The sequence below is a fragment of the Oncorhynchus mykiss genome, chromosome 7 (assembly GCF_013265735.2).
Source record: "Oncorhynchus mykiss isolate Arlee chromosome 7, USDA_OmykA_1.1, whole genome shotgun sequence".
Classification (NCBI taxonomy): Eukaryota; Metazoa; Chordata; class Actinopteri; order Salmoniformes; family Salmonidae; genus Oncorhynchus; species Oncorhynchus mykiss.
Window position 1 is genome coordinate 7,268,936 of NC_048571.1, and position 24,998 is coordinate 7,293,933.

A 24,998-nucleotide genomic window follows, 5' to 3' on the forward strand; every position below is an offset into this window, starting at 1 on the left:
GTCTGATGAGACAAAAATAGAGCTTTTTGGTCTAAACTCCACTAGCCGTGTTTGGAGGAAGAAGAAGGATGAGTACAACCCCAAGAACACCATCCCAACCGTGAAGCATGGAGGTGGAAACATCATTCTTTGGGGATGCTTTTCTGCAAAGGGGACAGGACGACTGCACCGTATTGAGGGGAGGATGGATGGGGCCATGTATCGCGAGATCTTGGCCAACAACCTCCTTCCCTCAGTAAGAACATTGAAGATGGGTCGTGGCTGGGTCTTCCAGCATGACAATGACCCGAAACCCACAGCCAGGGCAACTAAGGAGTGGCTCTGTAAGAAGCATCTCAAGGTCCTGGAGTGGCCTAGCCAGTCTCCAGACCTGAACCCAATAGAAAATATTTGTAGGGAGCTGAAAGTCCGTATTGCCCAGAGACAGCCCCGAAACCTAAAGGATCTGGAGAAGGTCTGTATGGAGGAGTGGGCCAAAATCCCTGCTGCAGTGTGTGCAAACCTGGTCAAGAACTACAGGAAACGTATGATCTCTGTAAATGCAAACAAAGGTTTCTGTACCAAATATTAAGTTCTGCTTTTCTGATGTATCAAATACTTATGTCATGCAATAAAATGCAAATTAATTACTTAAAAATCATACAATGTGATTTTCTGTATTTTTGTTTTAGAGTCCGTCTCTCACAGTTGAAGTGCACCTATGATAAAAAGTACAGACCTCTACATGCTTTGTAAGTAGGAAAACCTGCAAAATCGGCAGTGTTTCAAATACTTGTTCTCCCCACTGTATGGAAGACTAGACTACAGAACATATAGAAGACTAGATTACAGTACATCACCATACAGAACATATAGAAGACTAGACTACAGTACATATTAAGGACTACAGTAGTGTGTGGTTTTGATAAGGCCCAGAGCAGCAGCCTACCTGTGGCTGGGCGTATGGAGAAGGCCAGGCCCGTCTCTGTGATGATAGGCCTCCAGGTGAAGTCAGCTGGGTGGTTCCTGGGGTTGACCAGGGTCACAGTACCCCTGTAGCCCGACTGGGCCAGGTAGCTGGGGGAAGGGGACAGGACCACCTGGCTCTGGGACAGCTGGAGGACCACAGGGACCAGCTGGGACTGAACCAGGACATGGCTTCGGTGATGACTATTCACCGTGTAGGAGATTGACCTGTGAGAGGGAGATGGAATCTACCAGTCAAATGTCAGCCAGGCAGTCAGTTAATCAATCAATAAGAATTGGACTCGATTTGGTTTGTCAATTATCAATTTAGGAAACCTCTATATATAAAGAGAGAGAGAAAGAGAGAGAGAGAGAGAGAGAGAGAGAGAGAGAGAGAGAGAGAGAGAGAGAGAGAGAGAGAGAGAGAGACAGAGACAGAGACAGAGACAGAGACAGAGACAGACAACCAGCCACACACACAGTGACTAACTTGTGGAACTTTCCCAGCTTGGTGCTCTCTAAGACGAGGGGCAGGGTGGCTCTGGAGAGGGGGGGCAGCACGTGGGACAGTGGACTGGAGCGCTGCAGCTCAGGACAGCAGTCTAACTCCAGCTGCACCCACACATACACCTGCAGGTTGTTCACCAGGTCCAGGTTCCTCACACACACTGAGGCCACACACACCTCACCAAAATCTATTAAGGACGGGCCTGGAAGGGGAGGAGGGGAAACCAAACTCTGATTCACATCTTTAAAATGCAAATGTAGTGAATATTCTCTTCATCAGCCATGGGAGGGACAAGAGGGCTTATTAAGATTCCTAATGCAAACAAAGACTGCATGCGTTTCTCACCTATGACTACATGGTGGAGCTGCTGAACTGTCAGGGTGCGACTGCAGTCTGCCACCTCCTGGTTGGTGGAGGGTAGTGCATTGATGCCCTCTGTCACCTGGACAGCAGAGGGTTAAAGAATGATAGAGACAGAGGAATTCCATACAGTCAGTCAGGAAACACCAGGTACAGAATGATAGAGACAGAGGAATACCATACAGTCAGTCAGGAAACACCAGGTACAGAATGATTGAGACAGAGGAATTCCATACAGTCAGTCAGGAAACACCAGATATAGAATGATAGAGACAGAGGAATTCCATACACCAGATATAGAATGATAAAGGGAGGGGATTGCAGAGGCTAAAACAGGTAACTGTAGACTTTAGAGGACCCATGAAAAATGGTTTACCAGAGACTTTAAACACCCTGCTTTAACTGCCATACCTGTCTGAATCTGGACCTGGTCTCCATGGCAGCCAGCATACAGGTGGTCAATAGCTGGCTATGTCCCTGGTCGACGCTATGCCCCTCCTGGCTGTGATTGGACTCCAGGTCCCTCAGAGAGAGCTGGGGGGTGAGGAGTCCTGCGGCAGGCCGGAGCCCAATGTCTACGTTGTCCTCCACCTCACCATGCAGCCTGAGCATACATATGGATAACATCGTCAGATACCGCCTTGTTGTAAGCCTACAGCACATATTGAGGGGATTTTATTCAACTGGCCAGGTTGCACTGGGGCATGGCCCGTCACGTGACTGGGCGAAGCTGGTGAGGGAGGCGCGCTCTGCTCATATTATCAACAAGTCAGCGTGATGCATCGTTCAGAAACATCTATTTTTCATCAAATAGAGTATATGTTTGAACCTTCAAACTAGTTTTCATTGGGAAGGCAGATAAAGCTTTCCATTCAAAAGAGAAGTGTAGAGTGCCAGATGAATCAGATCCCCTCATTGGTCGACGTTTTAGAAGGGGAGTGGCTAGGACCAAGCTTTGGAAAGAGGGGAGGGGTGGATTTGTCAGTTTCAGTTTGCAGTTTCAGTTCTTGCTTAAAATGTTGAACCCACTAAGCAATTACCGCCAGGCGACGTCTTTTGGACTTTAGTCCGGCTGTCTTATTCAGGTATTTTTGTGGTGCGGTCTGGACCGGCCTTGATTTCAACATCCACTGATTTAGATTTTTGATCCGGTCTGGACAATATCTGAACCATTCATAGACATCTATATTTGGTTCAGATTTGGTCCAGTCCAGACCAGCCTTGATTTGACCCCAAGTCTATGATTGGCCCAATCACGGCCGGTTGTGATACAGCCTGGAATTGAACCAGGGTCTGTAGTGACACCTCTAACTCTGAGATGCAGTGCCTTAGACCGTTGCACCACTCGGGAGCACAGTACAGTACAGTAGAATACAGTAAAGTAGAGCACAGTACAGTACATGTACTCTACTCTACTGAACTAAACTGTACTCCATAGTACTTTACTGAATAAAACTCAACTGTCCCGTACCATACTATACTCTACAGTACTTTACTATACTGTAATGTGATTTTCAAATGTGTGAAACAGCCTAGACGTCTATGATTTGTTCAGATTTGGAGGGGGGGGGGGCTCATTTGAATAATACCCAGCATGCTTTGCAAGCGTTTGCTTTCAACATTTACATTTTGGTCATTCAGCAGACGCTCTTATCCAGAGCGACTGGCAGTCAGTGCATTCAATCAAGGTAGATAAAGAACAACATATCACAGTCATAGCAAGAAAATAAAGAACATGTGTAGCCGTTACTGAGAATGTTATTACAGTTGAAGTGGCCTTCTAGTTCATTCAGTATGTTAGACTATTTTGAACATCATTGATGCCAGTTTTAAAGCTTTTGAAAAATCTAACATAAGTGAATGTGACTGATGGGAGCATTAATAAATCACAGTCTTGAGTTGGCTCCTAATTCCTATGTTATTGTGATATACAGTCATGCTTACTTCATTGATAATGTGCAGAAATTTGTCCATAGAATCAATGACTGAAAAATACATGCACATATTTTCAAAGTCTGTAAATTACACATTTTCAACATCCAGAAAATACGCATTTTCAATGTCAGAAAATAAGGCGTTTCTTTGACGTCCGACATGAAATGCTTTGAAAGGCTGGTCATGGCTCACATCAACACCATTATCCCAGAAACCCTAGACCCACTCCACTTTGCATACCGCACCAACAGATCCACGGATGATGCAATCTCTATTGCACTCCACACTGCCCTTTCACACCTGGACAAAAGGAACACCTACGTGAGAATGTTATTCATTGACGACAGCTCAGCATTCAACACCATAGTGCCCTCAAATCTCATCACTAAGCTAAGGACCCTGGGACTAAACACCTGCCTCTACAACTGGATCCTGGACTTCCTGACAGGCCGCCCCCAGGTGGTAAAGGTAGGTAACAACACATCCGCCATGCTGATCATCAACACGGGGGCCCCTCAGGGGTGTGTGCTCAGTCCCCTCCTGTACTCCCTGTTCACTCATGACTGCACGGCCAGGCACGACTCCAACACCATCAATGAGTTTGCTGATTTACACAACAGTGGTAGGCCTGATCACCGACAACGATGAGACAGCCTATAGGGAGGAGGTCAGAGACCTGACCGTGTGGTGCAAGGACAACAACCTCTCCCTCAACGTGATCAAGACAAAGGAGATTATTGTGGACTACAGGAAAAGGAGGACTGAGCACGCCACCATTCTCATCGACAGGGCTTTAGTGAAGCAGGTTGAGAGCCAAGTTCCTTGGCGTCCACATCACCAACAAATTAACACGGTCCAAGCACACCAAGACAGTCGTGAAGGAGACTCAGGAGACTGAAAATATTTGGCATGGTCCTCAGATCCTCAAAAGGTTTTACAGCTGCACCATCGAGAGCATCACCTCTTCTACGCTGCTGCTACTCTCTGTTATTATCTATGCATAGTCACTTTAATAACTCTACCTACATGTACATATTACCTCAATTACCTCGACACGGGTGCCCCCGCATATTGACTCTGTACCGGTACCCCCTGTATATAGCCCCACTATTGTTATTTACTGCTGCTCTTTAATTATTTGTTATTCTTCTCAGCACCTGAAATGTGTGTGATGTCAAGTCTTTTCAGTGTTATTTTGCTTACTGGGTAGCTCTTTGGTTGTGGGTGCCAAGATTACAACATACAGAACACACATCCCACTCTGTCTACCTCGCAGTGGTTTTCTGCAAGCGTGTCTTTCGCAGGCTCCTGATGAAGGCTAGGTAGTGATCTCTGTGTCTCTGTCTCTGCTGCTCCTCCTCCTCCGTGAAGGAAAAGTCAGGGTCCTCGTAGCGGTAACGCTCCACCCCCGTGAAGATGGTTCTTGGTGGAGGGAGAGAGGATATAAGCAGTTCATAAGAGTTCATAGGCAGAACATAGGGGCTACATAGGACTTTACAGAACATAGGGGCTACATAGGACTTTACAGAACATAGGGGCTACATAGGACTTTACAAGAACACGGATGCAAATTGTAAACCAACTGCGCTGACTGCCCAGACATCTGGTCACTTTAATAATGCCACTTTAATAATGTTTACATATCTTGCATTACTCATCTCATGTGTATATACTGTATCTTTTACCATCTATTGCATCTCCCCTATGACACTCGGTTATCGCTCATCCATATATTTATATGTACATATTCTTATTCCATCCCTTTACTTAGATTTGTGTGTATTAGGTAGTTGTTGTGGAATTGTTAGAATACTTACATATTACTGCACTGTCGGAACTAGAAGCACAAGCATTTCACTACACTCGCATTAACATTCTATGTGACCAATAGAATTTGATTTGATCTGGCTAGTAGGTCCCTGCAAACCTGACTGCACTGATACTATTTCCATCATTACTATTAGTAGTACTGATACTATTTCCATCATTACTATTAGTAGTACTGATACTATTTCCATCATTACTATTAGTAGTACTGATACTATTTCCATCATTACTATTAGTAGCACTGATACTATTTCCATCATTACTATTAGTAGCACTGATACTATTTCCATCATTACTATTAGTAGTACTGATACGTCTGTGGAATAGGTCACAGGGTGCCATGGCAGATACTCTCTAACTGCCCGTATAACTCAGATGACCTGTAGGTGGTGTCTGGAGAGGCAGGGCGGATGCTGCAGGCCCTGTCGTTGGGGAAGGCCAGTAGCTCTCGCCGGCTACCGTCGAGACTCTGGTTCCTACGGTAGCTCTGGCTCTGACCGTAACTGTGGAGCCGGGTCTTGGCCGTGCTGAGGACAGCTGCCCGCACCAATCCCACACACCTGCCCAGCTCACTGGAGGGCACCCGGGCATACTGGCCTGTCTCATTGGTCACAGCCGGGGTGATTCCTGATACATCACAGACAAAACAATGACTGGGTGGATCCAATAACAGGTTGAAGATAGAATGCCAGACAATACTTTGAAGAACTATACAGTATGGAAAGGAGATCAGAGGACAGGGCAGTGAGGAGTTCAGTGTGAACTAAACAGTATGGGAAGGAGATCAGAGGACAGGGCAGTGAGGGGTTCAGTGTGAACTATACAGTATGGGAAGGAGATCAGAGGACAGGGCAGTGAGGGGTTCAGTGTGAACTATACAGTATGGGAAGGAGATCAGAGGACAGGGCAGTGAGGGGTTCAGTGTGAACTATACAGTATGGGACAGGGCAGTGAGGGGTTCAGTGTGAACTATACAGTATGGGACAGGGCAGTGAGGGGTTCAGTGTGAACTATACAGTATGGGACAGGGCAGTGAGGAGTTCAGTGTGAACTAAACAGTATGGGACGGGCAGTGAGGGGTTCAGTGTGAACTATACAGTATGGAAAGGAGATCAGTGGACAGGGCAGTGAGGGGTTCAGTGTGAACTATACAGTATGGAAAGGAGATCAGTGGACAGGGCAGTGAGGGGTTCAGTGTGAACTATACAGTATGGAAAGGAGATCAGAGGACAGGGCAGTGAGGGGTTCAGTGTGAACTATACAGTATGGGAAGGAGATCAGTGGACAGGGCAGTGAGGAGTTCAGTGTGAACTATACAGTATGGGAAGGAGATCAGTGGACAGGGCAGTGATGGGTTCAGTGTGAACTATACAGTATGGGACAGGGCAGTGAGGGGTTCAGTGTGAACTATACAGTATGGGAAGGAGATCCGAGGACAGGGCAGTGAGGGGTTCAGTGTAATCTATACAGTATGGAAAGGAGATCAGTGGACAGGGCAGTGATGGGTTCAGTGTGAACTATACAGTATGGGAAGGAGATCAGTGGACAGGGCAGTGAGGGGTTCAGTGTGAACTATACAGTATGGAAAGGAGATCAGTGGACAGGGCAGTGAGGGGTTCAGTGTGAACTATACAGTATGGGACAGGGCAGTGAGGGGTTCAGTGTGAACTATACAGTATGGGACAGGGCAGTGAGGGGTTCAGTGTGAACTATACAGTATGGAAAGGAGATCAGTGGACAGGGCAGTGAGGGGTTCAGTGTGAACTATACAGTATGGGACAGGGCAGTGAGGGGTTCAGTGTGAACTATACAGTATGGGACAGGGCAGTGAGGGGTTCAGTGTGAACTATACAGTATGGAAAGGAGATCAGTGGACAGGGCAGTGAGGAGTTCAGTGTGAACTATACAGTATGGGAAGGAGATCAGTGGACAGGGCAGTGAGGGGTTCAGTGTGAACTATACAGTATGGGAAGGAGATCAGAGGACAGGGCAGTGAGGGGTTCAGTGTGAACTATACAGTATGGGAAGGAGATCAGTGGACAGGGCAGTGAGGAGTTCAGTGTGAACTAAACAGTATGGGACAGGGCAGTGAGGGGTTCAGTGTGAACTATACAGTATGGAAAGGAGATCAATGGACAGGGCAGTGATGGGTTAGTGTGAACTATACAGTATGGAAAGGAGACCAGTGGACAGGGCAGTGATGGGGTTCAGTGTGAACTATACAGTATGGAAAGGAGATCAGTGGACAGGGCAGTGAGGGGTTCAGTGTGAACTATGCAGTATGGGAAGGAGATCAGTGGACAGGGCAGTGAGGGGTTCAGGGTGAACTATACAGTATGGAAAGGAGATCAGTGGACAGGGCAGTGAGGAGTTCAGTGTGAACTATACAGTATGGGAAGGAGATCAGTGGACAGGGCAGTGAGGGGTTCAGTGTGAACTATACAGTATGGGAAGGAGATCAGAGGACAGGGCAGTGAGGGGTTCAGTGTGAACTATACAGTATGGGAAGGAGATCAGTGGACAGGGCAGTGAGGGGTTCAGTGTGAACTATACAGTATGGGAAGGAGATCAGAGGACAGGGCAGTGAGGGGTTCAGTGTGAACTATACAGTATGGGAAGGAGATCAGTGGACAGGGCAGTGAGGAGTTCAGTGTGAACTATACAGTATGGGAAGGAGATTAGTGGACAGGGCAGTGAGGGGTTCAGTGTTGGCTGTGTGCAGGGGGTGGTGTTGGGTCTCACCGGGGTTGAGTTTGGGTGTCTCGCATGCGGTCTGCGCTCGGCAAACAGCTGACAGGTGCAGGGTGATGGTGTGGAAGCTGCGGAGGCGGAGCTTGATGGAGGAGGGCTCCAGGTGTACCACCTGACCCAGCAACTCCAGCACCTGTTTCACCTTGAACATCCCCATCTGGTGGGGGGCGAAGGACAGCACCACGTCCTGGACAAAAACACAGATCGATGATTCTGATTTCTGTCAGACTCAGGGAGGATATGGAGGATATTGATAATTCATCCTCTCTGTCTGTTCCGTCAGAGAGGATGCTTGGAGGAGACTGGGGTTGTCTCCAAAATGCCTCCTTATTTCCTATATAATGTACAACTTTAGGGCCCAGACACTCTGTATAGTGGACTACTTTCCTCTGGCCAAAATAAGGAGCCATCTGAGCCTGGACCAGGGCTGTCTACCTGGCTCTGTCCTGGGGAGATGGTTCCACTAGTGGGGTCACTGATGAAGTTGACCATCTGTCTACCTGGCTCTGCTCTGGGGACATGGTTCCACCAGGAGGGTCACTGATGAAGTTGACCATCTATCTACCTGTCTCTGCTCTGGGGAGATGGTTCCACTAGTGGGGTCACTGATGAAGTTGACCATCTATCTACCTGGCTTTGTCCTGGGGACATGGTTCCACCAGGAGGGTCACTGATGAAGTTGACCATCTATCTACCTGTCTCTGCTCTGGGGAGATGGTTCCACTAGGGGGGTCACTGATGAAGTTGGCCATCTATCTACCTGGCTCTGCTCTGGGGAGATGGTTCCACTAGTGGGGTCACTGATGAAGTTGACCATCTATCAACCTGGCTTTGTCCTGGGGAGATGGTTCCACTAGTGGGGTCACTGATGAAGTTGACCATCTATCTACCTGGCTTTGTCCTGGGGAGATGGTTCCACTAGTGGGGTCACTGATGAAGTTGACCATCTATCTACCTGGCTCTGCTCTGGGGAGATGGTCCCACTAGGAGGGTCACTGATGAAGTTGACCATCTATCTACCTGGCTTTGTCCTGGGGAGATGGTTCCACTAGTGGGGTCACTGATGAAGTTGACCATCTATCTACCTGGCTTTGTCCTGGGGAGATGGTTCCACTAGTGGGGTCACTGATGAAGTTGACCATCTATCTACCTGGCTCTGCTCTGGGGAGATGGTTCCACTAGGAGGGTCACTGATGAAGTTGACCATCTGTCTACCTGGCTCTGCTCTGGGGAGATGGTTCCACTAGGAGGGTCACTGATGAAGTTGACCATCTATCTACCTGTCTCTGCTCTGGGGAGATGGTCCCACTAGTGGGGTCACTGATGAAGTTAACCATCTATCTACCTGGCTCTGCTCTGGGGAGATGGTTCCACTAGGAGGGTCACTGATGAAGTTGACCATCTATCTACCTGGCTTTGTCCTGGGGAGATGGTTCCACTAGGAGGGTCACTGATGAAGTTGACCATCTATCTACCTGGCTCTGCTCTGGGGAGATGGTTCCACTAGGAGGGTCACTGATGAAGTTGACCATCTGTCTACCTGGCTCTGCTCTGGGGAGATGGTTCCACTAGGAGGGTCACTGATGAAGTTGACCATCTATCTACCTGGCTTTGTCCTGGGGAGATGGTTCCACTAGGAGGGTCACTGATGAAGTTGACCATCTATATACCTGTCTCTGCTCTGGGGAGATGGTTCCACTAGGAGGGTCACTGATGAAGTTGACCATCTATCTACCTGGCTTTGTCCTGGGGAGATGGTTCCACTAGGAGGGTCACTGATGAAGTTGACCATCTATATACCTGGCTTTGTCCTGGGGACATGGTTCCACTAGGAGGGTCACTGATGAAGTTGACCATCTATCTACCTGGCTCTGCTCTGGGGAGATGGTTCCACTAGTGGGGTCACTGATGAAGTTGACCATCTATCTACCTGGCTCTGCTCTGGGGAGATGGTTCCACTAGGAGGGTCACTGATGAAGTTGACCATCTATCTACCTGGCTCTGCTCTGGGGAGATGGTTCCACTAGGAGGGTCACTGATGAAGTTGACCATCTATCTACCTGGCTCTGCTCTGGGGAGATGGTTCCACTAGGAGGGTCACTGATGAAGTTGACCATCTATCTACCTGGCTTTGTCCTGGGGAGATGGTTCCACTAGTGGGGTCACTGATGAAGTTGACCATCTATATACCTGTCTCTGCTCTGGGGAGATGGTTCCACTAGGAGGGTCACTGATGAAGTTGACCATCTATATACCTGTCTCTGCTCTGGGGAGATGGTTCCACTAGTGGGGTCACTGATGAAGTTGACCATCTATCTACCTGGCTCTGCTCTGGGGAGATGGTTCCACTAGGAGGGTCACTGATGAAGTTGACCATCTATCTACCTGGCTTTGTCCTGGGGAGATGGTTCCACTAGTGGGGTCACTGATGAAGTTGGCCATCTTTCGGAACTTGAAGGTGACAGGGAGTAGAGGGGAGAGGTTGCGGAGCACACACAGGACGTCCACACGCTCTCCCATCTGGCACTGCTGGAAGCTGAAGCTGTGGCCGGGGCTGGGCACCAGGGAGACAGGGAGGGCTGAGCCAGTCACCGCCAGCTCCACACAGTAACCTGGGGATAGAGGTCAGGGCTTAGGGGTCAGAGAGGTCAGGGGTCAAGTACAAGACAGTCCCAGATCAAGCACAACACTTCTGTTATAGCTGTTGTACACATGTCAGTCAGTACCCCTCACCAGAGAATGGCTTCAATTGTTGTTTTTACTAATGATATAATATACACTGTTAAATGGCAGCATGTTGTTCCTGCCATTGGTAAGGAACAGACTGAGGCTTGCTGTACCATTGTGGGGAGGTACAGTGGAGTGCTGCTGGTGGTTGAAGCCATCTTTACTTCCCACTGTCTGAAACTTGAGGAAGAGTGAGTAGTCTTGTTTACTGGCTGCTGCTGAGGCCCCACTGGTCTTCTGCTCCTCCCTGCTCCTTCTGAAGAACAAAACAACCATTATATACTGCCTGTTATAATATCTTTATACACATTTATACCCCCACATAGACACACACACAGGAGGGCTGGATACCTTCTGCTGACAGGACGGAAGCAGACCCACAGAGTGGTTCTGTCGTAGGGTCTCAGTCGTCCCTCGTTGGGCACACAGGCGATCACAGTGGAGGGATCCACAGCGGTGGCCCTGTTACGAACACTCCTCTCTAGCAGCGCTGCGTCTGTACTCCTCTGGAGGTCAAAGCCCTGATGAAACACACACACAAAGACACACAAACACACAGGCAGACACACACACAGACACACACAGACACACACAGACACACACACAGACACACAGACACACACACACAGACACACAGACAGACACACACACAGACACACAGACAGACACACACACACACACACACACACACACAGACACAGACACACACACACAGGCAGACACACAAACACACACAGACAGACACACACACACAGACACACAGACACACAGACAGACACACACAGACACACAGACACAGACAAACACACACACAGACACAGACACACACACACACACACACACACACACACACACACATACAGCAATACAAACGTGTATCAGGCCTAACGATAGGGATCTAAAAACACAGTTTAGTATAGTTGCACTTCAGTGTGAAATAAGTCAAAAAAATGTATTTAACATTATTTTACCAGCTACATTGACTGAGAACACATTCTCATTTACAGCAACGACCTGAGGAATAGTTACAGGGGAGAGGAGGGGGAAATGAATGAAACAATTGTAAACTGGGGATGATTAGGTGGCCATGATGGTATGAAGACCAGATTGGGAATTTAGTCAGGACACCAGGGTTAACACCCCTGCTTGTACAATAAGTGCCATGGGGTCTTTAGTGACCACACAGAATCAGGACACCCTTTTAACGTCCCATCCGAAAGACAGCACCCTACACAGGGCAATGTCCCCAATCACTGCCCTGAGGCGTTGGGGCATTGTTTTTAGACCAGAGGAAAGGGTGCCTCCTACTGGCCCTCCAACACCACTTCCAGCAGCATCTGGTCTCCATCCAGGGAATGTGTCTGTGTTTTCTCTCTGTGTGTGTCTGTGTTTTCTCTCTGTGTGTGTCTGTGTTTTCTCTCTGTGTGTGTCTGTGTTTTCTCTCTGTGTGTGTCTGTGTTTTCTCTCTGTGTGTGTTGGTGCAGGTGTGTGTCTGTGTTTTCTCTCTGTGTGTGTTGGTGCATGTGTGTGTCTGTGTTTTCTCTCTGTGTGTGTTGGTGCATGTGTGTGTCTGTGTTTTTTCTCTGTGTGTGTTGGTGCATGTGTGTGTCTGTGTTTTCTCTGTGTGTGTGTGTTGGTGCATGTGTGTGTCTGTGTTTTCTCTCTGTGTGTGTTGGTGCAGGTGTGTGTCTGTGTTTTCTCTCTGTGTGTGTTGGTGCAGGTGTGTGTCTGTGTTTTTTCTCTGTGTGTGTTGGTGCATGTGTGTGTCTGTGTTTTCTCTCTGTGTGTGCTGGTGCAGGTGTGTGTCTGTGTTTTCTCTCTGTGTGTGCGTACCATTTCTGTCCCTGGAGCATCGTCCTGTAGCACCACCATCCAGTCGCAGGCCTGTGGTCCATTGTTCACCAGAGCCACCTTTTCCACCCGGGACGTCCCAAAGAAGACGGGTCCGAAGCGGAGGCAGGACAACCTCTCCCCCTCTAGGTCCTGGAGCTCCAGGCTCTGCTCCAAAACATCAGCCCTGATCTTCAGGACCACGTCCTTACTGTTCTGCAGCTTCACCCTGAGAGAAAGGGAAGGAGGGAAGGAGGAAACTCAATAAACACACACAAAATGCACAAACAAAGAACCATAAGTAACACTAAGCAGAATAAGGCGGAGAATGTAAGATGGTGTTCAAGAGTCTCTAGTTTCCTTACTGGGCCTCCTCTCTGACCCTCGTGGGTCTGTCAGTGCAGAGTTCCACCTTCAGCCACTGGGTTGCGCCAGACTGCAGGACGCCACTGCTGGGAGAGAGCCTGATGGACTGGTCTCCATCATACAGCACCTGAAAAGCTCCTTCAGCAAGGCCAAGGGCATGAACAGCAATCAATTAAGATAACAATAAGAAAGATACCATAAATAAATCAGCTAGATTACTGCAAATGTCAACTAAAATCAATCAATGCAAGTTTACAGAAGTGGGTTCAATGGGAGAGGCAAAAGCATAATACCTGGAGCAGATCCCTGATTGGTCAATTCCACCTCTTTGCTGATCACCTGACTGTTTGCCATCACAGAGCCGAAATCAGCGAGAGATTCCATGGTGAGAGAACACGCCGGGGAGAACCTGCAGGAAAGCCCAAATATAAGTAACCTTGGATGAGACCTGAAGATTACATTAACCCGCTAATGCCTAGGCACATGTCTGTTGGAACCCGAGAAAGCAACTACATGAATGAGTGATGTCATAGCAGGTGTATATATGACTCTACTTACGCTAAGAGGGGGATCTCCATGGCTTTGTCTTCCAGGACAAGGAGCAGACGGTCACAGACATCCTCATCTTTCTCAGGCCTGAACTCTAGAGTGCCACTCAGGGACAATCCAGCAGCAATGGGGGTTTCTGTGTTTGTCACCTTGAATTTGAACAGCTTGAGTGGTAGGACAACGGGTTGATACAATTAAAGAAGAGAGGGGCAGGGCAATATGAAGGGTGGAAGTAACAAAAGTGTATAATAATGTATTGCATCAATCAAAATGAGTTTATTCGTTAGAATAGGACAAAAGCGCAATGAAAACTAAGCACACGTTGCTCTGAACTTTACTAACGTATTACACACAAAGACAGCTGACAGGCAGCACTGCAGAAAGGATTTCACCTTTGATGTGGGTTCAAGCAGTCTCATTCTTTTCGAGGTAATTCCAGTGTTGGTCACCGTGACAGTGGTCTTGTAAACCTTCCCTGCTTTTACGTCGGTAAACTCAACAACCGGGGGATTAATTCTAACATAATTCGTTGTCATATTGTTATAGCTAAAAGTTGAGAGACTAATAGCAAAATTCGACGTCTTATCCCAGTTCAGGTTTTGGTCCTAAGTTATCAATGAAATAGGCTTCCTTTTCTGCACTAGCAATGTTTCAATGTATAAGGATAACCACATACCGATACAGTGTAGCGTTCATGGTTACCATGGCAACAAGACGTAGGAACATTGTCATAGGTACTTGTTTTCAACGGACAACATTCAGCCGGATCTATTTCCGGTCCTTCCTTTTCAACAGTTCCCCACCAAAGTGAGTTTGTCTGATTGATAATCCTCGTACAATCTAACTCCATCCTCCAGTATTTATGCATAAAACACACATTTTCATTGTCCACATTCAAAGCTGTGTACCTCATTGTCAATCGGATTTGAGTTTGTGATGCATTGTGCATTCATTTAGTTAACAAAAACAGTCAGAACTTTAGTTACCGTGCACACCACAGGCTCCGTAACATGCTAGCTGGCTAGCTACCAGACATAACATATACTTTTGCCAGCTAACTACAGGCAGTCCAATTAATGGTTACATTTAGCCATTTTCATGAGCCATTTTTGTTTCGCTGGAGCAGGGATGTTTTCCTGTTTTGGACGTTAGTGTACCTGGCTAGCTAGCTAACGTTAGCCTAGCAGTTCTGGCGTTTTACTTTGTATGGGACAATCTTAACTTGAACCATCCCGGTTTGTCTTTTCAGATGGCTCCTACCAAGAAGGGAGAGAAGAAGAAGGGGCGTTCAGCCATCAATGAGGTGGTGACCAGAGAATACACCGTCAACATCCACAAGCGCATCCATGGAGTGTAAGTACTGTGGTGCAAATGGACAAATTCACCAACAGATGCCAGGTCAAAGTTGGCTCAGCGTCCTCAAAACACTTGTGTCATTTGCACCTGAAGTCGTTTTTCATCAGTACCAGAGGATATGGTCTGGTGTGACATATGGGAGTATTTACATCACAGAGCATGGTGTGACATCATATGGGAGTATTTACATCACAGAGCATGGTGTGACATCATATGGGAGTATTTACATCACAGAGCATGGTGTGACATCATATGGGAGTATTTACATCACAGAGCATGGTGTGACATCATATGGGAGTATTTACATCACAGAGCATGGTGTGACATCATATGGGAGTATTTACATCACAGAGCATGGTGTGACATCACATGGCTGTTGACAAATCTGCTGTTCCTCTAAATTGGCAGGTGTCCCTCAAGATGTAGGCTAGTTTTTGTTAGTCCCCCGCGGCTGGTCTTGATCAGAACGTTCCTTCTCTCTACAGGAGCTTCAAGAGGAGAGCTCCTCGTGCTCTCAAAGAGATCCGCAAGTTCGCCATGAAGGAGATGGGAACTCCTGATGTACGCATCGACACCCGCCTGAACAAGGCTGTGTGGACCAAAGGCGTCAAGTAAGGACTAATGAGACGCCTGTTTTAAGATTAATCGGGTGTATTCATTAGTGCACACTAGCAGAATGTTTTGCAACAGTAAACATGGGGTTTCTATTGGACAAGTTCAGAGGTTTCTCCCCATTTCTGCTGTTTGTTTCCATTTGGTGTCTAGTGAATTGTGTTATCATATGAATCAGGTATTACTGTACTCGTGTTTCCCAAGCCATATTAAGTTGGTTAAACAATCACTAAGCCCATTAGTTGAATGGGGCGCTTTCAGCAGGATTAAACGTTTTGGAACGTTCAGATAGAAATAGGGTGTGTTGATCAAACATGCCTCTCTGACATGTAGAATAAGGAATCACATCGGCTCTGTTCGTGGCATTTCTATCTGCCACGTTCGAGAACGTTTGGCAGCTGAACGTGGCCCAGGTGTGCTTCCTCAGGAACAAATACGTGTTCAAATATCAAAACGTGGAATAGCTGAGGGTGCTTGAGGAAAGGGTTTGGTAACAGCTCTTTCTCTGCCCATACAACCACTTATGGTTGTTGACACAAATAGCACTACAACTTGTTGCACAAGCATGTTTTCATTCTGCTTAGTACTAATGTTCACCTGTGTTATTTACAGGAACGTTCACTATGTTATTTACAGGAACGTTCCAATAGGATGAGACTAACGTTCACCTGTGTTATTTACAGGATGAGACTAACGTTCACCTGTGTTATTTACAGGATGAGACTAACGTTCACCTATGTTATTTACAGGAACGTTCCAATAGGATGAGACTAACGTTCATCTCTGTTATTTACAGGATGAGACTAACGTTCACTATGTTATTTACAGGATGAGACTAACGTTCACCTGTGTTATTTACAGGAACATGCCATACAGGATGAGACTAACGTTCACCTGTGTTATTTACAGGAACATGCCATACAGGATGAGACTAACGTTCACCTGTGTTATTTACAGGAACGTGCCATACAGGTTGAGACTAACGTTCACCTGTGTTATTTACAGGAACGTGCCATACAGGATGAGACTAACGTTCACCTGTGTTATTTACAGGAACGTGCCATACAGGATGAGACTAACGTTCACCTGTGTTATTTACAGGAACGTGCCATACAGGATGAGACTAACGTTCACCTGTGTTATTTACAGGAACGTGCCATACAGGATGAGACTAACGTTCACCTGTGTTATTTACAGGAACGTGCCATACAGGATGAGACTAACGTTCACCTGTGTTATTTACAGGAACATGCCATACAGGATGAGACTAACGTTCACCTGTGTTATTTACAGGAACGTGCCATACAGGATGAGACTAACGTTCACCTGTGTTATTTACAGGAACGTGCCATACAGGATGAGACTAACGTTCACCTGTGTTATTTACAGGAACGTGCCATACAGGATGAGACTAACGTTCACCTGTGTTATTTACAGGAACGTGCCATACAGGATGAGACTAACGTTCACCTGTGTTATTTACAGGATGAGACTAACGTTCACCTGTGTTATTTACAGGATGAGACTAACGTTCACCTATGTTATTTACAGGAATGTGCCATACAGGATGAGACTAACGTTCACTATGTTATTTACAGGAACGTGCCATACAGGATGAGGGTACGATTGTCCAGGAAGCGCAATGAGGATGAAGACTCCCCAAACAAACTGTACACACTCGTCACGTATGTCCCTGTCACAACATACAAAGGTGAGGCGTAGTCAATACCAAATGATCCTTCGTAGGTTTGCTAGAGTGTCATTTATTGTGCTGAAACGTCAACGATAGTCTGTTACTGTATATCCCTGTTCTGTTCTTAATACACCAATATGAAAGATGTAGTTTTATCATCTGTTCTGTCCTAGGATGATGAAGATAGAGGTTTATTATTGTCACGCTCTGTTGCTAAAAACCTTTTTCTTTCCTTTGTCAACAGGTCTACAGACGGTCAATGTTGATGAGAATTAGATCTGTCTTCAACGCTTGTAGAATAAATGTATAGAAGTAGTTGTGTCTGATGTCTTTATTATACACCACAACACCACCACACTACAACACCGCAACACCATAACACCACAACACTACAACACTACAACACCACAACACCACAACATCACAACACTACAACACTACAACACCACAACACTACAACACTACAACACCACAACACCACAACACTACAACACTACAACACCACAACACCACAACACTACAACACTACAACACCACAACACCACAACATCACAACACTACAACACTACAACACCACAACACTACAACACCACAACACCACAACACCACAACACTACAACACCACAACACTACAACACTACAACACCACAACACCACAACACTACAACACTGCAACACCGCAACACCACAACACCACAACACTACAACACTACAACACCACAACACCACAACATCACAACACCACAACACCACAACACTACAACACCATAACACCACAACACCACAACATCACAACACTACAACACCACAACACTACAACACCACAACACTACAACACCGCAACACCATAACACCACAACACTACAACACTACAACACCACAACACCACAACATCACAACACTACAACACTACAACACCACAACACCACAACACTACAACACCACAACACTACAACACCACAACACTACAACACCACAACACTACAACACCACAACACTACAACACCACAACACTACAACACCACAACACCACAACACTACAACACCACAACACCACAACACCACAACACTACAACACTACAACACCACAACACTACACTACAACACCACAACACTACAACACTACAACACCACAACACTACAACACCACAACAGGTCCCCAACTTGCGGCCCACTGGTTTTATTTGCCCCCACAGTTTTCTGAGCAGAATAATATTTTTGTCGGGTGGAAAGTCCGCTCTAAGTGATTTTAATTTCACATCTGTTCCCAAGTATTCCCACATAATAGGGAGATACGTGATCGTATAGAAATGTAAGCAAGGTTTAAAATGATTGTTTTAGTCAAACATCTGTTTGGGCTTATTGCAGTCAATCTGCACTCTACAAATCATTAGTAATTATGTTCCCACTCCCTAAAAAATGGTCCTGAGGCTGAATCTAGGTGATGATCCCTGCACTACCAAGTAGATGAACTGTTATGAATACAGGCCTACTTGAAGCGTGTCTGTGACTTGCATGTCTGAATGAGGTTGGATGCCTAAATGTAACTATTCATGACATTATAAACGCACAGACACCTCACACTTATCCCTTCCTTTTCTATTGACTCAAGCTACTGCCTTTTTCAACTTCCTCATACGCCTTATCCGCCTGTTAAATAGCTATCACTAGATGACCTCCACCCAGTACTCTACCCTGATCTTAGTCACTGTCTCTAGCCAGCTACCACCCAGTTACTCAATCCTGATCTTAGTCACTGTCTCTAGCCGGCTACCACCCAGTTACTCTACCCTGATCTTAGTCACTGTCTCTAGCCGGCTACCACCCAGTTACTCACTCCTGATCTTAGTCACTGTCTCTAGCCGGCTACCACCCAGTTACTCTACCCTGATCTTAGTCACTGTCTCTAGCTGGCTACCACCCAGTTACTCTACCCTGATCTTAGTCACTGTCTCTAGCCGGCTACCACCCAGTTACTCAATCCTGATCTTAGTCACTGTTTCTAGCCGGCTACCACCCAGTTACTCAATCCTGCATGGAATCATAGGTCACTTTCATTTTGTTTACATACTGTTTTACTCATTTTATATGTATATACTTACTGTATTATAGTCAATGCCACTGACATTGCTTGTCCTAATATTTATGTATTTCTTAATTCCATTCAATTACTTTTAGATGTGTGGGTATTGTTGTGAATTGTTAGATACTACTACACTGTTGGAGCTAAGAACACAAGCATTTAGTTAGATACTACTACACTGTTGGAGCTAAGAACACAAGCATTTCGCTACAACCGCAATAACATCTGCTAAATATGTGTATACGACCAATACGATTTCATTTGATTTAACCTCCCTGGCACATCCAACTGGCTGTAAGGAATGATGAGCTGTATATACACGGTAAGCCTTATCCTGATATGTGTGTATGTTGTGCAACACCGGTACTCATTCCCACTGGCATCTGGATGTACAACAGGGTTGTTGTCCAAACACACATGACCAGCAGCATGGTGTGACTGGGGCGAATAGTCAATGTTGCATTGTGTGCCATATGAAGCCATGTATGATGGTAGCCCATAGCCTAAGCTCATTTTATATTTGCAGTGAGCATATGCACAACTTTTTGTGTCGAGTTTTTTATTTTATTTTTGAAATACAGGAGCATATGATATCACTGGCCAGTTGAATAGCTAGTTCTCGGGTAGTCTTGTCCAGTCTTATGTTGTGCGGTGTAAACATTTGAACGCTAGAGGGCGAAATTGGTCTGTGTTGTGCATCAACAACATGGATAACGGGACAGGTACGCGAACATCACAAGAAACGTTACTATTGCATTAGTTGCAATTACACAGCAGGTAAGACATCACATTTGGGTTGTACAATGGGAAACTAGCTATCAGATAATTTTCTGATCAAGTCAAACGTACTCAGGAGCAGGCCTAGCTTTCTACACTATTCGGAATGGTCAGAATTATGGCTAGCTAGCAAACAGCAACAAGCTAACAGTAGCTAACGTTAACTGAAGTTAGCCAGCTAGCTGAGCTAAATTGATCTCGCCCTGTCTTTCAGTAGGGACAGTTGTTTTGACCACGCCTATAGTTAGTTGGTGATTGGCATAAATGGTCATGTAGTTTTACAGCCTGCTGAAATGGTAGCCTATGGATGCTAAGCTAGCTAGGTAGCCTGCTAAGTAACTAGTCTCTCCTCACTGTCCCTGTGCCACTCCTCTGCCGGTGGAGCGCCCGTCTGAGTCCAAAGATTATGACAACTAGCTAACGTTAGTTAGTCCAAATATTATAGTAAGGTTTCCCCCTTTCATCTGTGCAGAGTCTGACGAGAAAGACTACCTGCTATTGCTAAACAGCTGTTTCTGCAGGTACCGTCGCTACTTCGATGGCCCACGGGTGATGCAAATAACGATGCGGCACCACTGGCTGCTCGTCGGGGCTTGCGGCTGGGTGTTGCTCATCCTCGTGTTTGCCAACAAGTTTATCAATTTTAACGCCAGAACCACGGATGGTAAGTTATCAGACTGAAACCTGATTGTTTTTTCTCATCAATACTAGCTATCTATACCTTCCAGTAATTGTTCAGCTAGAGTTGTAGCTATAGTTACATAACAACTATGCTGTTAGATTTAAATGTCTAGTCTATCCCCTTTGGAATTGTCTTGTGATCTCTTTGTGTTTTGTGTTTCAGACTATGGGGAGAAGACTGAGATGCAGAGTTGGACTCAACCAGGAGTTAAGACCATCAAATCACTGCCAGCTCAGAAATCAGACAGAAGAGCTCCCAAGTCATCGAACCTGGTAGGTGTTTTGTTTGCGTGTGTTCGCCCTTGAAACAGAATCATCAGTTACTTGAAGTGTGTGTGTGTGTGTGTGTGTCAGTCCTCAGTAGGCCCCTCCATGGCCAACCCAACAGACTGGAACACTGTGGAGACGAGGCGTCGGGAGCTGCTGTCAGCCGTGTGTAAGAACGACTCCCTCAAGAACCTCACTCACACCTCAATCAACAAGTTTGTCTTGGACCGCATCTTTGTGTGTGACAAGCACAAGATCCTCTTCTGCCAGACCCCCAAAGTGGGCAACACTCAATGGAAGAAGGTCCTCATCGTTCTCAATGGTGAGTGAGGGAGGACGGTAGGGAGAGAGTCAGTGAGGGAGGACGGTAGGGAGAGAGTCAGTGAGGGAGGACGGTAGGGAGAGAGTCAGTGAGGGAGGACGGTAGGGAGAGAGTCAGTGAGGGAGGACGGTAGGGAGAGAGTCAGTGAGGGAGGACGGTAGGGAGAGAGTCAGTGAGGGAGGACGGTAGGGAGAGAGGAAGGAAGACAGTGACGGAGTGTCAGTGAGTGATGATGATGAGTAAAGTTGACTCAAAATGTAAGCTTATCTGTCTGTAAATTGTAGTGATGTAGTAGCCTCGATCCCAGTGAAGGACGGAAAAAGAGTGTTCTTCTCTGTCCTTTTGCCCCTCAGGAGAGTTCTCCACTGTGGAGGAGATCCCAGAGAACCTGGTTCATGACCATGAGAAGAACGGACTGCCCCGCCTCTCCTCTCTGACGGAGAAAGAAATCACTAAAAGGTTTAAGGCCCTGCTTCAATACTTCAGAAATGCATCCTACCTTCCTTCCTTCCTTCCTTCCTTGACGTAATCACAGATCTGAATGAGTTAGATTGGATAAAATAATAAGATGGTAATGTAGGCTACCATCGCTTACACCTACCCAATCACTTGCTATCTTAAGATTAATGCACTAATTGTATGTCGGTCTGGATAAGAATGTCTGCTACGTGTTATAGAGCTGTGCTCACGTTAAGCGTTGCTGAACCCCTTTACTGGCTTGTTTGGCCCTGTATTCCATTGTGGTGCTCTGATTCTTTTTGTTTTCTCTCGCCAGGTTAGCCACATACTTCAAGTTCTTCATCGTCAGAGACCCGTTCGAGCGCCTCATCTCCGCCTTCAAGGACAAGTTTGTGAAGAACCCGCGCTTCGAGCCCTGGTACAAGCACGACATCGCTCCCGCCATCATCCGCAAGTACCGTAAGAGTCACCGTGACAACGACGACAACCAGGCGACTACGGGCCTGCGCTTCGAAGACTTCATCCGTTACCTGGGCGACGAGCCCGGGCGGCGCCGCATGGACCGTCAGTTTGGGGAGCATGTTATCCACTGGGTGACTTACGCGGAACTCTGCGCCCCCTGTGACATCACGTACAGCGTCGTGGGGCACCACGAAACTCTAGAACGCGATGCCCCCTACATCCTGAAAGCTGCCGGGATCGAGCGTCTGGTATCGTACCCCACCATACCCCCAGGGATCACCCGTTACAACCGGACCAAGGTGGAGCGCTACTTCTCAGGCATCAGCAAGCGGGACGTCAGGCGGCTTTACGGCCGGTACCAAGGAGACTTCAGCCTCTTCGGCTACCCGAGCCCGGACTTCCTGCTAAACTGAATGACAACGACACTAAAGAAAGACTGTTTTGCAACAATAATATGTCTCTCTAATCTAACATGCATCTTAATCAGTGTGTGGTTTACTGCAGAGGTAGGGAGGGTGTAGCTAGCTAGCCGCCTAGCCTGGCTGCTCTAACTAGGAGCCATAGTAGAGACTAGTGATCCCCACCATCCGGGTTCAAGCCAGGGAGGGATGGAGACTACAGGTTGGTCTGATATAACGTGCTGATCTGCTGTAGGATGATCGTCACTCCTCTACCTGGCTGACAGTAATTCCTGTCTCGACCTAGCAACACTTCCTGCCTCTGCCTAGCAACTGTCACCATGGGCGATGACTGTACTACATGCCTCTACTTCCTGGTAGCCGTCACCATGGTGGCCATGAATGGCATGAGGACCGAGTTGATGGAGAGTTACTCACTATGGTCATGGTTAATGGCTATATTCGCCATACGACCAATGAATTAAGTGCCACATTTCAATGTTATTTAACAACGCTTTTTGTATTATAATAACTTTATTTAAACCAGAGATTACTGTTACATACTGTGCTAAATTGTATCACCCTCTGCACTACTTCCACACAAAGCAGGTCTGCATTATGGACGAACACTGAAGTGGGTCTGGGAGACAGTAGCCTGGTTAAACCAGACTGAATGCTGAGCACACCATTGAAACGTAGCAGAATCAGTTTGAATGCGAGGTTATAGAGATGGTAGTGAAACACTAACCAGTTAACAATATCAGAGTCCCAGCTCTCTTCCCTCCAGTCTAACCGCTCATACAGAGTAGAGCAACTCCATCTAGCTTCAAGACTCGGCACCTATATAAATGGTGTGATTCTGTGACCTCAAAGGGTTGACAAGCGCTGAGTGGGAGGAGTCAGTGTCTGCAATGCCTGTGTTCAGGTGACAGGGGGAAGGTTCACTGTGGTGTAACTCCTGCTGATTGGCTGAAGCTACTACAGTGGATAATACTATGCCTGTATTATGTCATGGGGTGTACAGTCCCTGGGTCTTACCTCATGTTCCCGTCCAGTACAGTAGACAGATATATAGATGTCCTTCAGGGTTAATCCAGTTAAATTCAGCCCAGACACATAATATGGGATCATGGCAATATGGATTGGAGGCATACAGCCAACCCTCTTCTATTCCAATACTTATGTCAAAGAAGGTGGATGAAGGAAGATGTCTTACTCAGGCTGTTTACGTTCTACTTATTAAGGGGTGGCTCTCCCGTAGACACCATTGCTATAGCAGCTGTGTCTGGTCTACTTAGTTCCTTGACTGTATATAAACCATAAAGTGAGGGAGTGGGATGCCTCGCTTCCTCTTCCGTCTCAGTTTGCCACCTGTAAGGGCAGTACATTAGACTACATTGGCACTGTACCTGGGAGAAGGAAAAAATGGTTTCACTTTCTCATCCTCAGAACTGTTATTTCACAATTGAATTCCATGAATTGTCTTATTCTTCATCCTAAACACGACGCCGTCCAATGGCGTCCATGAAGAGAAGTGAGTGACAGTTTCCTGTTGACCTTTTTTAATCAACCAATGTTTGGTATGGTCAGTCACATGGTATTGACAGAGCTAGGTGGACAGGCGGTGGTTACTGAATAATAAAGGTTTCATGTCAAATATAAAACGGGTCTTTTTCACTCTTCTCTGTACCACAACACGTATGAGGCTTTCAGTTATTTTCTCTTTACATGTGAGGTCAGTTAAACTCCGCAGCAGACCTGATATTCTCATTCTAGCAGTAGACCTACCACCACAATTCATTCAATTACACCTAGGGTTGGGCCATATGGGCAAAATATTATCGCAAGGTATTTTCTTAATTTTATGATTTGTAATAATAAAAGTTCTAAATGTGCTTAATGAGTAGTGTGTGATCCTAGGGTGGAAACACATAGATACTGAGTGATTTCAATGAGTCTTTCTGCATTCTGTTTTATACCGTTCACTTCAACCCCCCCAAAAGTCCTAATTTTCATCAATTTCTGCATTTGAGATCATTTCTACACTGCCACGTAGGGCTACACGATATGGGCAAGCAATCTGGGCCTTA

General features: G+C 46.5%; 3 protein-coding genes across 6 annotated transcripts; 2 read left to right on the forward strand and 1 right to left on the reverse strand.

The window, feature by feature from the left end:
* Positions 1-1,688: 1,688 nt before the first annotated feature.
* On the reverse strand, positions 1,689-14,510 carry LOC110528722 (cilia- and flagella-associated protein 47-like). Its single transcript, XM_036984397.1, has 13 exons — positions 14,191-14,510; positions 13,808-13,962; positions 13,543-13,658; positions 13,249-13,387; positions 12,887-13,112; positions 11,405-11,574; positions 11,167-11,309; positions 10,712-10,938; positions 8,318-8,513; positions 5,956-6,202; positions 5,018-5,170; positions 2,225-2,417; positions 1,689-1,895 (listed from the first exon to the last, which is right to left on the reverse strand). Exons 1-13 carry the CDS (start codon positions 14,332-14,334, stop codon positions 1,689-1,691), a joined length of 2,316 nt encoding a protein of 771 aa, XP_036840292.1. The 5' UTR covers positions 14,335-14,510.
* Positions 14,505-17,774, forward strand: LOC110528851 (60S ribosomal protein L31). Its single transcript, XM_036982305.1, has 5 exons — positions 14,505-14,605; positions 15,048-15,151; positions 15,640-15,765; positions 17,365-17,477; positions 17,704-17,774. Exons 2-5 carry the CDS (start codon positions 15,048-15,050, stop codon positions 17,733-17,735), a joined length of 375 nt encoding a protein of 124 aa, XP_036838200.1. The 5' UTR covers positions 14,505-14,605; the 3' UTR covers positions 17,736-17,774.
* Positions 17,775-19,982: 2,208 nt separating this feature from the next.
* On the forward strand, positions 19,983-24,572 carry LOC110528837 (carbohydrate sulfotransferase 10). Of its 4 annotated transcripts, none has more exons than XM_036982316.1 (6): positions 19,983-20,264; positions 20,841-20,983; positions 21,164-21,273; positions 21,355-21,589; positions 21,943-22,048; positions 22,365-24,572. In XM_036982316.1, the coding sequence occupies exons 2-6, from the start codon at positions 20,872-20,874 to the stop codon at positions 22,921-22,923; spliced, it is 1,122 nt and encodes a 373-aa protein (XP_036838211.1). In that variant the 5' UTR covers positions 19,983-20,264; positions 20,841-20,871; the 3' UTR covers positions 22,924-24,572. The 4 variants fall into 4 exon arrangements, with proteins under 4 accessions (XP_036838211.1, XP_036838209.1, XP_036838210.1 ...); XM_036982314.1 differs by having other exon boundaries at positions 19,987-20,319; XM_036982315.1 differs by lacking the exon at positions 19,983-20,264 and adding an exon at positions 20,450-20,763.
* Positions 24,573-24,998: the final 426 nt, after the last annotated feature.

Coding starts and splice junctions, on each gene's coding strand:
- LOC110528837 (XM_036982316.1), top strand. CDS start 20,872: ATGCAAATAACGATGCGGCACCACTGGCTGCTCGTCGGGGCTTGCGGC. Junction 21,274..21,354: donor CTCCCAAGTCATCGAACCTG/GTAGGTGTTTTG, acceptor TGTGTGTGTCAG/TCCTCAGTAGGCCCCTCCAT. Junction 22,049..22,364: donor GAGAAAGAAATCACTAAAAG/GTTTAAGGCCCT, acceptor TTCTCTCGCCAG/GTTAGCCACATACTTCAAGT.
- LOC110528851 (XM_036982305.1), top strand. CDS start 15,048: ATGGCTCCTACCAAGAAGGGAGAGAAGAAGAAGGGGCGTTCAGCCATC. Junction 15,152..15,639: donor CACAAGCGCATCCATGGAGT/GTAAGTACTGTG, acceptor TTCTCTCTACAG/GAGCTTCAAGAGGAGAGCTC. Junction 17,478..17,703: donor CCCTGTCACAACATACAAAG/GTGAGGCGTAGT, acceptor CTTTGTCAACAG/GTCTACAGACGGTCAATGTT.
- LOC110528722 (XM_036984397.1), bottom strand. CDS start 14,334: ATGACAACGAATTATGTTAGAATTAATCCCCCGGTTGTTGAGTTTACC. Junction 5,171..5,955: donor TCTCCAGACACCACCTACAG/GTCATCTGAGTT, acceptor CCCTCCACCAAG/AACCATCTTCACGGGGGTGG. Junction 1,896..2,224: donor CCAGGTCCAGATTCAGACAG/GTATGGCAGTTA, acceptor TCTGCTGTCCAG/GTGACAGAGGGCATCAATGC.